Genomic DNA, 18,432 nt, shown 5'->3' with positions numbered 1-18,432 from the left:
TTCATTTTCCATTGAAAAGCTAATTGTTTATTCTTGAAGACAGCTTACCCTTAGCCCCTCACCTGCGTGCAATTAGCATGTGTTCCCTTAAGAACCATTTAGATTCCTTTTTCCCTATTAGTACAAATTAGGATGGTTTTGCTGTAGAATCAATTAGTGGTATCTGGAAATAGGTACCATTTCTTCTTTTGATGATGTGACTGAGAAAGGCTTCATTCTTCCCGACTTTGCATACCTCCTCTTGTGACCAAAAGAAAATGAAGTCTTGCACCAAAAGCATAATCACATTTGTTTGACTAAAATCAACACCCCAAGAGTGGGATGAATATTGCATTGTTACTGCCCCATGGGATACAATTACACTTGGCCTGTGAACCAACTGTAACAACAAGAACAGTGATAATAATAATAATAATAATAATAATAATAATAATAGTGTAATCCCTATACAGCATCTCTAATATCTGCTGCCAAGTCTTTAATTTTCAAGAGATCCAAATTTCTAGCATGGAGGGAAGCTGAAGTGATAAGGTACTTGGAGAATCTGTGTATGCCATCACCTCACTGGAAGATGGTGGAAAAGATTGGCTTCTCTTCTCCACTGTCATCACTGAGGCAGCATAGGCTTTTGTCTAAAGGGTACTCAGGTCCTCACATACCTCAGCGGTAGAATAAGCCAAGCAGGATATCCTGTTACACTGGAATGTAAAGCTTCAGCCGTTCTGCAGATCGCACGGGGAAGTCGTCCCAGTCTTTGTGGAGTACCACAAAGGTGCTCCCAACTTGATGTTCTGATTTTTGGTCAGAGACAGGAATCAGGGCCTCCCATTGCCAGATCCTGGAAATTAATTCATGGGGAGAATCTATGGAGTTCTGTTTCCTAGCTGGACCAGGAGATAGAAGCTGCCAAGATATTGCCAGTAAGGCCTTGGTACCTGAGGGCACATGGCTTTCGGTAAAATCCAATATGGATAAATGAAATTCCTCTTTCAAGTGAATGAATCTAAGTGTGAAACATACACACACACACACACACACACACACACAGAGAGAGAGAGAGAGAGAGAGAGAGACAGAGAGAGACAGAGACAGAGACACAAAGACAAAGACAGAGACACAAAGACAAAGACACAGAGACAAAGAGAGACAGAGACAGAGACAGAGACACACAGAGAGAGACAGAGAGACAGACAGAGACAAGACAGAGAAAGACAGAGAGACAGAGACAGAGAGAGACAGAGTGTGGTACTATTGCTGACAGGACAGTGTGGCTCTGACTTTGGGACTATGAGATCACCAAAGCCCAGTGACTACCCTATCCAAATAGCCAGGTTCACTCTGAGTAAGAGAAACAGGCTCATTGAGGATCTTTAGCCAAATTTATCCCTCTGTAATTAGCAAACATTTTAATTATGCACTTGGATGTGAAGCTAGTGCTCCTCCTACAGCCTAAAAATGACGCTAAGAAGGTAGAGAGGCAGATTAGAAGAGAGACCACACAGCATGGAAGGGAGAGTCGGGGTCATGACTGGATTCAAACGTTCTCTCTGAGCTTTGCTAGTCCTAAAACCTTCAAGCGGCATCTCTCCTTCAGGGTCTCAGCTTCTTCATCTGAGAGAATAATAACAGTAATAATAGTCACGGGTCGGTCCTGAACACTGCATTTCTAGAAATATACAAGTCTTCTGAACTGTGTCCAGACACTGGGTACTCAATAACTACAGCTCATTGCTTTGAATATAAACTTTTAAGTGTAGTAAGTTCACAAATGGGTCATTGCACAGTAGAAATTTTTGTAAGGAATAATTGGTGACTCAAAAATTTTATCTAAGAATCTCAGAAGTTTGTCTACTTTTTTTTGGGGGGTACAGGGAAATAAACTGAGGCTTCATGTATTCATACATTGTGAAATTTATAGTTTAAAATGAGACATATTCATTCAATAAATATTTGCCAAGAACTCACAAGTTAATAGCATGGTACACAGGATATTGTTAAGAATGTGTAAGACAAAGGGGCTGGGGATTTAGCTCAGTGGTAGAGCGCTTGCCTAGGAAGCACAAGGCCCTGGGCTCGGTCCCCAGCTCCGAAAAACAAAAAAAAGAACCAAAAAAAAAGAATGTATAAGACATCTTCCCCTCCCCACATGCCCTGGGCTTTCAGTTGCACACATATATGCTTGGGGCTGAAGAATCCACACCCTGAGGGCATTGAGAGCCTAACCTAGCCTGTGTTGGTAAAGATGGGTTATCTCTCAGTTTCAAGTGTCCTGGGGTGTCTGCAAAGTCATACATGAAGTAAGTAGAAGGGTCCATGCAGTGCTGAAACCTGTGCAGTTGTCATGCTCCCGGTGACAGCCTGGGGAAGACAGTCACTATTCTCTCTGATACTCGTGACACCGACTCGAAATCAGACACGGGAAACCAACACAACAAAACAGACCTGGACATTAAAACAAATACACACTTGATACTTCATTTGCAAGCAGATATCATTTTAATGAGACATGAAAGTATCGGCCGTCACTGTTTCCGTCAGTGAGACTGTATCCAGCATCTATCACAGCCTCATCTGAGGAAGCACAAAGAAACTTCAATGAGCTCCTTCCTGGTTTTGTTTTCTGCTGTTGGGGACAGTATCTCCCTGCAGTGCGGCTTAGCTTTGAAATCACTCTGCTGCCCAGACTGGCCTTGAATTAACACTATCTTTCTTGCCTCCACCCCTGAAATTATGAGACAGTAACGTGCGTCACTTCACAGTGTCTAGAATATCTGTGCACACGTGCACAGGTATGTGTGCACATCAGTGCACATATGTATGGAAGCCAGAGATCCTCATGATGTCGGCCACACTACTTGCCCTCTTCCTTCTCTCTTGAATAGGACCTCTCACAGAGCCCTCCCTGCCATGTTTCAGGTAAACAACCTGAAGCTCAGAAAGTTTCTCTGTGTCAGAAGCTCTAGGATCTCATTGCCCAAAGGACCAGTGACTGCTCTGGAGCATCTGGCGTTTGGCATTATTTAGCTGTTTGGTGTTTCTCGGATCTGGTTAGCCAGTCACTTTCCTGGTACAGTCTGGTGTGTTTTCATTCCCACATCTCCTTGAAGCGTCTTGATTCCCTACACTACAGTGTCAGCAGTATGCGAATAAGAGACCGGGTCCTCATTCAAATGATGCTGAAAATCACAGTCAGAATCTCCTGCCTCAGATCCTCTACCAACAGCAGGAGTCTATTAATAAATGATTGAAATTTTAAAATTAGCCTGTTAGACATTTTTTAAACTTTTTATTGATTGTGAATTTAATACCATGCACCCCAAACCCACTCATCTCCCAACCCCTCCAACTCCACCCTCCGCCTTTACAACCTCCTCCCAAAAGAAAGCAAGAAATAAAAAACAGTTAAATTAAAAACATAAAAACATCTCATCCTGGAAGCTGTAATGTGTCCTGGTGTGTCGCAGTATGTGCTTCTGTCCACACATCTTTGCTTATAAATGTTCACTACAATAAATTGTTGGCAGAGGCCTCTGGCTTCTGCTGCACCATTGATATTGCATTCTCACCAGGACTCTTTAATACCTTGTTGACGTGTGTCATGGAGATCCTGCAGTTTTGGATCTGCAGGACCGGGCCCCCTTCACACTCTCCAGCAGTTCATGGATGGGGTAGATGTTGGAGTGGCCAATTCTAAGTCCTGGATCTGGGCCTGGGTGATACCTGAGTTGGTCAGCCTGCCAGCTCTCTCATGCTTCCCAGGCAAGGGGTGGGAACAGCTCTCCCGGGTGCATGCCATTAAAGCAAGCTCTCTCGTGTACCCACGATACCAGGACCAGCTCTCATGCACTGTCCTGAAGTGCAGAGCCAGGTCACCTGAGGGTCACAGCTGATGAGGCAGGGAGCTAACTTAGCTCAGCCCACAGACATCAACTCAGACAGCAGGCCAAACTACAAATGTCTGTATGGTCTTTGGTGGTAACATGGGCCACAGACATCTACAGAGACTCCTGCTCTCTTAGTATCCTGTTTATCTGAGTTCCAGCAGTTAAAGGCCAGGTAACAGAAGTGATATGTCTGTTTTTGGGTGGTAGCTTTAGCTGAATCGCCATTTTTTCTGTGGTGAACAGGATAAATATTAATAGCTGTAATTGTAAATGTAAGTGATTATGTCTTAAACCACGTTTGTTGGTGTGGCATGCCTTGTCCTGTGTTCGGAGAGTGTCCGATAAGGCTGAGATGCATGTTCAGATTAAGTAGAAGCTACGCCTGGTTCATGTAGAATTTCTAAGAGAATCAAAAGTGTTACAACTGCAGAATTAGTAAGTAGCACAGCCAAAGCTTATCTTGGTTCTTCTGAGCTTTGTTTTGCTGCCCATCCACTCATACCTCCTTGTTACCTTTGCATTCACCTCTGCCAGATCCCAGGATGTTAGCATTTGAAGCAACTGCTGTCCCTCCAAACACCATTTCCTGGGATTGGACAAGCTCTGAAGTCCTATTCTAAAATGAGAATCTTAATAATCACTCCCCAAAATAATTGTTAAATTGTTTTGGGGGGGTTTTGTTGTTGTTGTTTGGTTGGGGTTTTGTTTTGTTTTGTTTGTTTTGTTTTGTTTTTTTGTTCAAACCATTTAGAACCTGCTTGGTATTAAGCAGACCATTTACTTTTTTCTAGTTGTTGTTGTTGTTGTTGTTGTTGTTGTTGTGGGCCCTGCTTGTATCAGCGATACAGTTTTGTGTCCCTTTCTGCCTAGTCTCCTCTCTGTTTTGAGACAGGAAAAGGTTCAAGTCATCCTGCAGTGTCTGCAACTTCCCTTGGGTAGAAGGGAAGACCTGTGCCATGAGTCAAAGGCACAAAACAGCTGCCAGCCTGCTTCAGGTAGTACTAACTTGGGAGCTTGGCCATTTACCTTAAACTATTTGGAAGGTACTCCTTTTGGCACAGAGGTACCTTAGGAGAGAGCGTGTCTTAATTGCAGCTCAGTGGCCTCATGCGATGCGTTCGAGATGATATGTTCATTTGCCCTTATCCCTTCTGATTTTTGCGTTTGGCAGCTCGAAAGTCAAAGAAGCTGGGGAAGTTAAAAGGCCTCCACGAGGAGCAACCACAGCAGCCCCCACCACCGCCACCCCAGAGTCCAGAAGAGGGGACCACATACATCGCTCCGACCAAGGAGCCATCGGTGAACTCTGCGCTGGTCCCGCAGCTCACCTCCATTACGCATGCACTCACACCATCCCCGGCCATGATCCTGGAGAACATCGAGCCTGAGACCGTGTATGCAGGCTACGACAATTCCAAGCCCGACACCGCCGAGAGCCTGCTCTCCACGCTCAACCGCCTGGCAGGCAAACAGATGATCCAGGTCGTGAAGTGGGCCAAGGTACTTCCAGGTAGGACCGTGGGCTGCTCAGGCTCTGCGCAACAGTGTTCCCTAACGGTGTTCCCTAACGGTGTCTGCTTTGCAGTGCATCCTGCTCAAGTACGGAAGACTCTAGAGTGCTGGGAGAATACTAGACACTGGTTCACTTCTTTCCCTCCAAGAATGAAGGCTTATAGTTCTGTTGTTTTAAAGGCAGATGCGTGGATGGTGTTTGCCCAAAAAAGGGGTTACTTTATCCTCAAGTAGTAATGAGGTAAAATACATTGTTAGTGAAGTAACACTGAGCTGGCTCTTGGCAGGACAGCACTTAGATTTAAGCTAAGCTCAGGCGTAAGGAACTTAGGCCTGTCAGGGGTCTTGCAAGACACTCTGATCAACTCTTTCTGGTTAAAAAATAGATAAATAAATCCTGCTTGGGACTCAATAGATGGTTGGTAAAGTTCCTTCACACACCTGAGTTTGAATCCTCAGAACCAACAATTATATCACATAGGGTCTCCATCTCAGAGAAGACAAGCAGGCCTGTGACCCCAGCACCGGAGAGAGACAGAGGTGGAAGGATCCTGGAGCTTTCAGACCACACAGCCTAACTCCAGATTCAGAAAAAGACCCTGCTTCAAAAGATAAAGCCCACAACAATATACAAGTCATGCCCACATATGGCCTCTCCATACTGCATCCACAGGGCCACACACATACCTGTGCACACATCCATGTACTTGCACATACACCACAGGCAAACAAAACCCATCCCTGCCCTCAGCACCCATAAAGCACTCTCGAACTCTCTGCTGGTGGGTGTTCATTTTCTGCCAGGCAGGATTTAATTAATGAGATCATGTTAGCCTACAGAAGCACCATGGAGAAATGTTTCACATTGCCCTGGTCCATCAATCACCTGTGGTCAACCTACAGCCTGAAGGGAAAAATAGGGGCTTCATCCCAGAGAATAGCCTGACACCATTTTAAATAAGGAAGGAGAAAAAGCACAGTGGGGCCTAGAGCAAGATGCCTGCCCTGCTGCACAACACTGTCAACAGCTGGTATCCCAGGCAATTGGGACCACAGAGTCAAAAAGACTAAAATTTTTCTGCTCTTGCAGACATGCAGATGGCGACAGTTAAACCCCCTCTTTAAGTGGGTGCTGTTGATTGTGTGGGGATGAAGCAAGTTTCGCAGGTGAATACAGTGTCTTCCTGTGCATTGGTTGTCATAGCAGAACCTCGATGGACTCCTTAGTGTGATTTGTCCCAGCAGCTCCCCACCGCCAACACCCCTCCACACTAAGTGTTTAACATGAATTTAAAATGAAGTCTTGTGCAGAGCCAGGCACTCGGCTCCCGTAGGTGTCTGTGGAATTGATTTGAGTCTGTTAGGGAAAGGTAGTGAGAGCTGACTTCTTCCTGGAATGTACTCGCATGCTAAGTGTCTTTCGGTGATTAATTGTTCTGTTCTCTAGGATTTAAAAACTTGCCTCTCGAGGACCAAATCACCCTCATCCAGTATTCTTGGATGTGTCTATCATCGTTCGCTTTGAGTTGGAGATCGTACAAACACACGAACAGCCAACTCCTCTATTTTGCTCCAGACCTAGTTTTTAATGAGTAAGTACCTATTAATTAGCCCTCATAAAACAAACTGCAGAATTATTCGTTGTGCTGCTCTTAAGACTTATCTCTAAGCCAGCTGTATGAGTGTGAGTCTACTGAAACGAGCCCCTCTAAGGGTTTAAATTATATTCAGTTTTGAAAACTTAAAAATCAGTTATTACGGTGCTGGGACATAGACAAGTCTGAGTATCAATAATAAATCAGTATATGTAACTGTTACATCATGTATGTGGGAACTGTCCCAAGAGAAAGAGGATCCAGTTGGCTCTGAGCACTCACCTGGTACAATGCCATGATTAATAGAAAGCGATCTCTTTGGTATCTGCTCTAGTTGGAAAGAAGCTCATTTCTAGGAAACGGGAATATTTAAAGTGCCAGTTTTCGAGAGCATCGTAGAATGGCTCTTTTGTTAACTGTACACAGCTGCTCAATGTGTTTTCCTGACAATCATAATTACCCTTCCTTTTGATCATAAAAGAAGCCAAAACTTTATTCTGCAGTGAAACATTTCTCGTTTTATGATGCATTTTAAAAGGCTGAACAAATTTCAGTAGATTCTTTTCTTTGACTGTGAATGCCTTCCTATCTTAAGTTTACGTTTTATTAGTGTTTGCATTTCACATTAGCACATCTCTTGTATGTTTATATTCCACAATGCCTCTTTGTAATTGTTGGGTCAAAAAATATTTAAAAGGGAGCACTGGAATTATGACATCAACTCCAGCCACCCTCTAACAGATGGCTCTGTCTAGAGACGTTAATATAAAGACTTGTAGAATGAGGGTATCAGATGACAAATAGGTGGATGGTAAAGGAAAGAAACATCATGCCAGGATACCACAGTAACCCCCGTAGTCACCTGCCAGGAACCTCGGTTCATGTGGCTTACTACACAGTCATTTTATTCCAAAGAGAGAGGAAGACTGTCACAGGCTCTCGAGGCAACTGTACTCTGGCAAGCTCTCAGAATAACTGTAGTGTGGCATACATTTTCATCTAAAGTAAAGCCAATGAACTGGTGTGCACATTTTAAATTTATTTGGCTTTCCTCAATAATCAGCTGGTATTGCTAAATAACAAATATCGGAATCTCCTGGTGCCACCTGAAGGTTCTGTACACTTGATTTTTGTTTGAACAGAAGATCAACATGATCTGACCAATCTCCCTTATGCAAACTGTCAGGTTTTCATAAAATGTAAAATTTGCTACTTGAGTGAATACTCTGACATCTGAGCTACTTTATAGCCATCATTATTTTCTAGACTCCATCTCCAGTCCTTTTCATCCTCTCATGTGACACTCCAAATACTTGGAGGGATAATTTTTCATTGACAACCGACCTATAGTCTGTGAGCTTACCTGTATTCTAGACACCTTGTCAGGACGGAATCATGCACTCTTCGTCCTTTCGTGCCTGGCTTATTTCCATTAAACACAATATTGTCCATGTTTACCCACCCTGAAGCATGTCTTAGTTTCCATGCCTTTTCACGACTGAGCAGTGTTCCCTTCTTTATCTGTAGTTAGATCTCATCAATTCTGTGGTATCTACCTGTGAATTTGCCTGTTGGTGGCTACAACTGGTTTTAATCTCACCACGGATGCACACAGTAGCTTAGCCATGTTTATGGCACATGCAGAATGCAAAGTAAATGTCATTGTTGAGTGCACATTGCAGCAGGGAACAAAGAAGCCCATGCCCTGCCTTTCTGAGACTGTGCACAAGCTTCCTGTGTGATTTCCAGTCTTTGCTACATTCTCTGCACTTTTGTGCTTTTCTTGGTAATGTCCCCATTCCAAATGGCCAGTGTGCAGTGCTGATGTGCAGCGTGATGACGCTGAGCTTAGCAAGGCTGGGATAGAGCCATGCTGAGAGGAAAAACATCTTCATCATGCACAGTCATGAGCTGTTGCCATAAGTTCAATGTTGATGATTCAAAAGTGTGTATTAAATAATGCATCTGATCAGAAATACATGCCAAACAAGATTACCTACAAAACAGCCAAGAAACAGAATGCCAGCAGGCACAGCAGGTCCTTGCCTTCACTTTCCCCTTGGGGAAATGGCTTGGTATTCACTGAGTAGGTATTTGCCTTGACTTCATAGAGCACAGCTGCAGAAGACACAGAAAGCCAAATGTCTGCATGTGGCTGCCTGGCCACCTTTGAGTGCAGTGGATGATATTCATAAATATCCCTCAGATAGCGGTGTTAGGTACTTTACTGTAGCTAGGATCAAACCTCCAGACAACAGCAACTGAAGAAAGAGTTCATTTTTGGCTTAGGGTTCCAGAGAGACAGAGCCAATATGTCAGGAAAGGCATGGTACCAAGAGAAGGGAGCTGCCTAACATTTCATCTACATGCAGGCAAGAGAGGGGGGAAAGAAACAGGAGGTGAGGGAAGGCTATAAAACCTCAAATCCCTCCCCTCCTGACATACTTCCTCCAGAAAGGCCCTGCCTTCTAATGGTCGAATAACTTCCCAAACAGCGACACCAACCAGTGACCAAATAGGAAAACATATGTGCCTCTCGGAGACTCATTCACCTCTTTATAATATCTGTTCTCGTTTTCGATTCTGATGGCTATGTACCTATAGTAGACTCTCCCTGTATCTGCTAATTCTGCATCACACGTTCAGAGTGATCCCAAACTGAACACAGAAGTCGCAACGTTTTTACAACATGCCAAATTCTCAATATTCGTGCCGATACTTTTTTCTTTCAATATTACATCCTTTGGGACCATTCCTTATCGTTGGGCTTTGCATATCTCTGGAGACTGGTAGTGTTGGGCAATCTTGACCAGCCACTGATAAATTTTCTTTGGAGAAATATCAGCTCAAGGCCTTTGCCCATTGTTAGTTTAAATTGAGTATCACGTTGCTCTTTGGCTGTGATCCTTTGCCTACTTTGGATGTAAAATCTAAGCGATTTGTAATTCTTTACTCCCATTTGTTACATTCTCTTTATTTCCACTGTTTGAAATTACAAAGTGTTTTGTTTTTGTTTTCATTTGTTTGTCATGTTTTTTTTTTTTTTGGTTCTTTTTTTCGGAGCTGGGGATCGAACCCAGGGCCTTGTGCTTCCTAGGCAAGTGCTCTACCACTGAGCTAAATCCCCAACCCCGTTTGTCATGTTTTTAAGATAGGGTTCATGTAGTCCAGGCTAGCCTTAAACCCCACTGTGCGCCTAGGATGACCTTGAACTCCCGATCCTACTGCCTCTACATCCTGAGTAGCTGGGGTTGTAAGCATATAGCCGGTTTATGCAAAGGATCCAGGACTTCATGCACACTAGGAAGGGCCCTAGAACTGAGGCACACATGTTCTTAACTTTATGAAGTTGAATTCACCTGTTTCCTTTTGTGTCCTTTGCTTTTAATGTCAAGTATTAATTTTAAAACATACATAACATGGAAAGACAAAATGTTCAACAAAGAACCCAAGGAGACTCCTTTTGAACACACAGAAGTCAGAGGGAAAAAACACTGTATTTTTGAAGGTTTAGCTAGTTCTTACTTTTGGCTTCAGATTCTTGACAGTCCTTTCTTTTGGTCTAGTATCTAGCATTGAGCCTAAGACGTAGTACCTGCTCTGTAAATTTTTGCCAGATAGATGAATTATTGAACAAATTAACCCACTATCTGAGAGGGGTTTCAGAATCCATATTTCTGGTAATAAGAATGAAGGTTATGGTAGGGAAGTGCAATACGATGCTGTGGTGTGCCTATGAACAGGAGTACTCTTGCTCATAGAGGAACAAGCCTTGGTAGGTGGCTGCTTTGTGTTGGCCTTTGAAGTGAGTCTGAGGATGTCTGATGATCTTATCCTTCAGCTCCACATTAGCAATATTGAGCTGGAGGAGAGGCAGGAAATGGGGAATAATAAAGGAAACATTCTTTCCAATTTTTTTTCATTAAATAGTGAAGTGAAAATGAGAGTTAATACTTTAGCACAGAACTTTTCTTATTATAAATTCAAAACTTTTCAGATAAGTATTAAATGATTAATTATTCAATTCTACCTTGAAACAATATACTACGTATTGCAACAGATCACTGCAACTATTCAAATTTCTTATCAGTTCAACACATATATTAAAACTCCCACTTATGCTTGTGATAAAAGTTTTTTTTTCTTTTTCTTTTATCTTGCTTCCTTTTCCCCACATGAAATTAAGATTAAATGTTTCAGTCAATTTCTCTTAAGCAGTATTTCCAAACCAGAAGTCTGTCGAAGGCATATGTAATCTCTTTCTAATGATAATGTTTGTCATCAGAAACTTGCATAATTATGGTCCCAAGACTGTTGGAGAGAATAAAGAGGTGGGATTTAGTACTACCTCTCCAGCCTCTTCTTGGGACTCTGAGTGGATCTCCAAGGAAGAAAGGCTATCTCAGCTGGTGTGCCAGGAATGCTGACTATGACGTCATGTACGATTAGAGCAGACAGCTCAATGATTGGTTATTTCACATCATGTTTTCATCGCACCTTGAAACTCTTTCATGTTCCTGGTTACTAGGTCACTATGTCAACACTTTCAATTGTCCTCAGTGATGACTCTCCCAACCATCCTCCCAACAAACAATGCCTGTGAGTGCCTTGCACCCAACACTCTGGAACTTCAGGAGGCCTGACCAATATAGAGTGTCTTTGTGTCCCAAGAGTGTTTCTATGCATAGGCTAAACTCAGGACATCCTTGGGGATGCCTGGGGTAGCTGGAGTCGGGGTGACAAAACCTTGCCCCAAAAGACTGAGATACCAAGCCACTACAGTATGTGTCACATCCAGTGATAGAGAATGGCAGTCCTGATAAGAGGGGCGTAGGGGTGGGGTAAATCTCGGCCAGTTTCCTCAGTACTAGCTCCTTGTAAACTCCTTCCTCTTCCTAAACCCTGTCTCTTTTCTAATGAGGATTTCTTATTGGTTACAGTATATAATCTTCCTTTCTTCCTTCTTTTTGTCTATGTCTGTCTTGCATGCACACTTGTGCTCTTTGCCTCTTTGCTTATTTTTTTTTCTTTAACTTCTGGGTTGGGTAAAGAGCCTGCTTCTTCCCTTTTTATGGTACTTGTGAAAATCTCAGCTACACCACAGCTGAAGAGCAAAGCCCACAGCAAGTGACCTGATTATTGTGGTGGTAGGCAGTGATATCCTCCCTCAGGTAATACATGGTAGTTTGCACAGTGTCTGCTATCCACCAGTCCTTATCACTCAAAGATACCTGGCTCTCAAAGATAGTTGAGTTTGAGACAGGAAAGCACTGTCATAAGTAGAAAGTAGTCAGTGGCTGTCTGCAGAGAACAGACATTGCACTTTGACATGAGATTAATCTCTGTCACAAAAATAGACTAGAATGGGGTTATACCTGAAGGAAGAGTCTAACAGAGAACAGCTATGGGAACATCTGCAAACAAGAAGCAGTTGTGTGGGGAGATGGATTAGTTATCTTCTCCCTTAAACAACTGGCGGTTGAAATGGTTCATTTGGCTTATAGTTCCAAAGTAGTAGAGTCCACAATGGTGGGGAAACAAGGTGACAGCATCAGAGTCTTAGCTGGTTACATTGTAGCCATTCTCAGGGAGAGTGTTAACAAGAATTTGGGCCAGGCTGTAAATTTTCAAGGCCTGCCCCCAGTGACTTGCTTTCTCCAGCAAAGCTCTGTGTTTTAATGGCCGCACACCTTTCCAAACACTGCTACTAGCTGAGAACAAAGTGTTCAAATATATGAGCCTATGAAAGTGGTTCACATTCATTTCACAATTGCATGTATGAGGACAGATGAAAGGCAAGGACAGTTCTCTAAGCAAGACATTTCCTTCACCATCCTTATTTTTTTAAAAAAAAATTTCCCTTTCCCTTTATCAGCCTATCAGAGTAATAAGGATTGGACATGATGCCACATATCAGGAGGCAGAAGCAGAAAGATCAAGAGCTCCAACACCAGCCAGTGCTACACAGGGAAACCCTGTCAAAAACAAAACTAAACAAATAAACAAAAGCTTTTTTCTTTCTGGAGATTGAGCTAGGTGCTCTACCATTGAGCTACTTCCCATCAGAGCTCTTTAAAACAGGTTCATTTCTAGGTCAGCCTTCTGGGGAATGTTTTTGCTCTCTGTACACTGACTATTCCACAAAGTATGCTTTTAAACATCACCCCAGTGTCTTAACAAAATACTATCTACATCCTTGGCCCTCGGGAAGTCATCTTGTTTTGTTGATGGTTTGTCTTTCCAGTAGTGTGAGGATCAGAAATGAGAGTCTAGTGGAGCCTGACTTCCTGTGCTTTTGGGTCCTTTCAAAGGCTCCGAACTTAGGAGTGGAGTTATTCCTGTAGACTTTATCTAAATTTTACTTCAAGAGTACTCCCGCCTGTTCAGCATTTTTTTACACGATGTCTCTTGCAGAGCACTTGAGAAATTTCCTGAAGAGTTAATGGAGCTGGGTGATTTTTGAGGAGAGGAGGAAATGAAGGCATGATGAATATGAGATTGAGAATAGTTGGTGTGTAGCTGTCCTGGGATCCTAGAGAGTAGCAGTGAGAGAAGAAACGAGGCCGCACTGCCTGCTGGCTAAGTCCAGGGAGCCTGTTTCCACTCTGAATAAAAGTCAACAACAATTTAAGATCCTGCATTATCGGTAAAGCGCTGTGCCTTGGATATTAGCATATTACTTTCCTCAGTTAGCTCTTGAGGCTTTGTTCCCTTCCGCTGAAAGCCCTCTCTCATAGAAATAAAATCGCCACATTTCTTCACTGAAAATTTTATAGACAAAAATTATTTTCTCTGCAGCAATTCTATTGCAGGGTTGGGTCAGGTGGTAAGGAATAAGTCTGTTAAAGCTGATGGCTTTGGGGCCTTGGACTGAGATGAAGTATCATGTCTGTTCTTTTCAGTTTAATATCATACAGTCAGTACCCTGTCTAAGGACAGCAGGTTAATTCGATGAAATAGGAGCTTGCACCACCCATTTGCCACCTTGACCTTCTATCGCAGACTGTGCAGAAATGCTGCACCCCTGGGGGTGACCAGTACGTGTACACTTAGATTTGGGCTTCTTCACTTCACTTCTATTCTGCATGGGAAAGTCAGTTTGTATGCTGTGCTCAGAAGACACTGTTAGAGTCAAGGTATCCCTGTGCTACTTCAAAGTTTTCATAGACTTTGCTCATTAAAGAGTTGGGCATGATGACTTACGCATTTTATCCCAACTGAGACTGAGGCGGGGGATCACGAGTTTAAGGCAAGTGTAAGCCACACTAGACAACTTGTAAGGCTGTTTCAAACTAAAGATTACAAGAGTTTGGGGTGTTCTTCTATGATAGAGCACTTGCTTAGCATGCAAAGTTCTGGTTCAGTTTTTTTCTACTACAATATTAATTCATTTTTAAAACTCAATTCATTAACTAAAGAGGACTCCAGGCCTTCTCACCTACACTGGTGACAGGATAGAAAAGCGAAGATGATCATTTTGATGGTTCAGCCATGCCTTGATAGAGGGGGCAGATGTGTCTGTCACCTGAGGCAGGAGGAATTTCCTCAACTCCTGGCTTTGGACAGGACTAGAATAGAAAGAGGATCACGTGACCTTATCCCTGTTCATTGCGCCGCACAGGAGAAATGAGGCGTTTGTCTGTGACCTCCTACATTCTCCCATAAGCCCAAGCGCGTTTTATTAAGTGAGCTATGTATATAGGAGAGGTTGGAAGAGGGGTTATGCTTCCTTGGGTTCTAGCATTTGACTCTTAGAAGAAACAGAGGGCCAGTGAGATAACTCAACACACAGAGGTACTTGCACTCAGCCTGAACAGTTGAGCCTGATTCTCAGAACCCACGATGTAGGAAGGAAGAACCAGATTAGGAAAGTTGTCCTTTAAATATGGACACACACACACACACACACACACACACACACACACACACACAGTTTTTGAAAAAGTATATAGACTTTGATTATTTTTCAAAACCTACTTTAAATATGGGTTTGTAAAAACTGTTTTAATCTCCCTTCTAGCCCACTACCCAGCAGAGGTAGTGGGAAAGTTATTAGGCTACAAAGGAAGTATATCTGCACTGTCAGGGAATCCACAGTTCAGTTCATAAGATTCAGTCCGGTGGTGTCAGGAGAGCAACCATGAGTCAGCAGTGGTGGCACGACGTAGCAGAAACAGCCAGGCTTCAGCCTCAGCACTAGTCAGCACTCCTAGGACCAGGGGCGATGCCAGGAGTTCTTTATCGTGCCTCTTTTACTGAAGTGAAGATCAGCTAAAAACAAAACAAAACAAAACAAACAAAACAAGACCAAAGACACATTGCAAAGCTAGTTATGCGAGCCCCTCCGCCCCACTGTCCATTGAATCCTACTTATACTCCCACCAAATATCACATGACTTCCCATGGATCATAACTCACCACGTGAGTCTGTATCAGCTGACATCACTCTGCCAATCATCCCAGGTCCGAGGAAGCGGTAAGAAGCTGCCGGAACACCACCAGGTTTTTGGTGCATTTCTCTCTGTGGAGTGACGACAAATAGAGCTCAGCTATGCAATGTAAGGTGAACCATACATGTGTGTTGTTATCAAAAAGTCCTTCATGGTGCGGTATCCTTTCACATGTCTGCTTTAGCAAATAGTCATTTGACATAACCGACTTTCCAAAGAAACCGGAAGTTTCCAGTTCAAAAGTAAGTATATAATGAAGGAAACAAGACATGTGCCATCCATTGCTGAGGGGACGACACACTCCAGATGTGGCCACCTTGCTGAGCAGCTCTGGCCGGGACAGAGGATGTCAGCACTCCAGGGCATCAGGAGGACTGGCAGTTGTGAACTCTTCCCTTCTTCTTGCTAAGTTGTGATTTTCTTTATCCCTGTGGACGCTGGGGAGCAAAGTAATCATGAGGGACGTGGGGCCTCAGAAGGGCTCAAGAACACCTTTGTTCTTAGTCCTCCCAGCTCTGTAATGAGGGTGTTTGTTTTCCCTCTTTGTTTACTGGAGAAGACCAAAGAGCCCCTCCTTCTAGAGCTCAGCTTCCTTAGCTAAGTGAAGACCGCTCCTTTCAGGCTGTAGTGTAAACCTTTGAGATGCCATAATGGTTCCTGGTGCTTTATAACATGGAGCCCTTGCTGACCAATCACATGTCATAAATTACCTTTCAAAAGAAGTAGAAACACACCAGTGTATAGATAGCACCACTGAATCTTAGAATAACTAGGACTTTAGTCCCACATTTAAATCAGTTGTATTTCCCATCTGAGACCACGGTAGTATTTAAGAGCTCAACCTTGAAGAGCCAGTCTCTGTTCTTCTTGCTAACAGCTTTCCTGTGATCAACTGAATGGCTTTATTTTGCTAAGGCTCATCCCTAATCTACTGATTCAGGGAATTAGCCACCACAATTCACTGCTGATCCATGAAGCCCCTTTAAGTCACTGAGGAGTACAAAGACCTTTTCTTTATAGGAGCTGTTTACTCAAACAGAATTTTAGAACCATTTATCTATAATTTATTGAGAAATAACCACAGGGTATGGCTGTAACTCAGCAGTAGAGTGCACACCTAGCATGCATAAAGCCCTCAGTTCAATCCCCAACACCACAAAAAGAGAATAAAGATAACAAATCCATCCATTCTTATAAATAATATTACATAATCGCTTTAGTAAAATAACCATTTTCCCAGAAACATTAGGAGAATGGCATTGGTTTATCTTTGTTTTGTTTTATATTTTAAGTCCTTCCTTTAATCTGGCTTATATGAAAAGTAGTTGATTTAAGCATATCGTCTGCATTTTACTTTCGGCCTGTTGTGACTGGTTGTTTGGGGCTGAAGCATAGTTGTCTAAATGAAACATAAATGAATATCCCCTACTCACTTCCCTGGATGTTAAATTTAATCTCTTTATCACCTCACTAAACTTTATGACCACTGCTGAGGACATGACTCAGTGGTGACATGACTGTCATACAAGCATAAGACATGAGTTGGAGTTCCCAGAACCCACTTAAGTCTGGCTGCAGTAGTGTACATCTGGAAGGCCGGCACTTGGACAACTGGATGGGAGATAGGAACAGGAGAGTCCCCTCGTCTTCTATATGCAACCAGTGATGGCTGGAAGGCAAGAACCAAGACCCGAGGCTTTCCTCTGACTATACATGCACAGGGACACACATGCTCCTACACACATACTCTCATAATGCTCAGACATCATACACTCTTCAAAAGAAAAAAAAGTTCAACAATGTATGAGCAGTGACTATCAACTTTCTAGTCAGCAATGAATATGCAGAATGCCTACAGCACTCAAAGCCTCATGACTATGGAAAGAAAATGCAGAAGAGTAAACAATGCAGTCTGCCCCCTAGTGTCCTGCAGTATGGTTGATAGGTTACAGGATACAGGAGACATAGTCCCGAGTGGAGGACTAGCATGATGATGCCTGGTGACAGGTGATAAAGTTTCGTGGATGGCTGCTCAGGAATAGAAAGGGAACGTGATGATTTTGAGTTGAGTGGCTGTCTCCTCCGCACTGAGGACACTACCCACCCCTACTTCCACTCCTCCTACACTTCCTCTTTTGCTATCTTGCACCTCACACTTTGTCTTCCCACCCTTTGGCTTTGCAGCCACACCATGTCTCTTGTGGCATAGAATGATATCGCCAGATCTCGAGTCTACTAGATAAAAATATTACAGACTATTATCTTTCAAAATAAGAAAAACAAAGGATTCATAGGCTTTTCTGGACAGAAGCGATCTTATGGGAGCTGCTTGGCTTTGATAGGAACGGCATATTTTGAGGTGAGATGGTTTCCCTAAATGGAAAACTTTTTCTCAGAACACTACCAGTCATAGACCTTCCTGGAAGCCTCTGTTCCCAACATAGCTCCAGGGAGTGATACTGCTTTATTAGCTTTTCTGTTATTGTTTACTTCAGTCTTTCTGTGCTACTGCATCAAAATGCCAAAGATCAAGTAATTTATAGGCAACAGAATGTGTTTCTTACAGTTCTGGAGATTGGGAAGTTCAGAATCAAGCCACCAGTGGGTTTGGTGTCTGATGAGAGACTTCTTTTTTGCCCCAAATGGCACTCCGTGGCTGCTCCGAAACAGCAGTACTCTCAGGAGAGCAGATGCTGTGCCTCCAAAAGAACTTTGCCCCTGTTAACTTGATAAAGACTTATTGTGGTTTGAATGTGAACTGTCCCATGGGGCTTATGTATTTGAACACTTGGTCCCAGCGAAGAGACCTTGAGCTGGGGCGTGGTAGGAAGAAGTACATAGCCTCTCTGCTTCCTGACCAGGGATGCAGTATGATTAGCCATGGTTCTTATAGCCCTTCCATATGCCTTCTTCTCTGATGTCATAGTCTACATGCCTTCTTATACCATAAGCCAAAACCAACCCTTTTCACCATGAGTTATTTCTCATCAG

The 18,432-nt window shown here is 43.1% G+C and overlaps 1 protein-coding gene across 6 annotated transcripts in view; it reads left to right on the top strand.

Moving 5' to 3' along the window:
• Positions 1-18,432, top strand: part of Nr3c2 (nuclear receptor subfamily 3, group C, member 2) — a 344,237-nt gene that overhangs the window by 277,867 nt on the left and 47,938 nt on the right. For all 6 annotated transcript variants that reach the window (NM_013131.2, NM_001395077.1, XM_039097525.2 and 3 more), the window contains exons 5-6: positions 5,056-5,394; positions 6,844-6,988. In NM_013131.2, coding sequence (NP_037263.2) covers positions 5,056-5,394; positions 6,844-6,988 — 484 coding nt within the window. The remainder of the gene's footprint in view (positions 1-5,055; positions 5,395-6,843; positions 6,989-18,432) is intronic.

This window comes from Rattus norvegicus, chromosome 19 (assembly GCF_036323735.1).
Source record: "Rattus norvegicus strain BN/NHsdMcwi chromosome 19, GRCr8, whole genome shotgun sequence".
Taxonomy (NCBI): Eukaryota; Metazoa; Chordata; class Mammalia; order Rodentia; family Muridae; genus Rattus; species Rattus norvegicus.
Note: the sequence above shows the minus strand (reverse complement) of the source record. Positions and strands in the feature narration are given on the sequence as shown.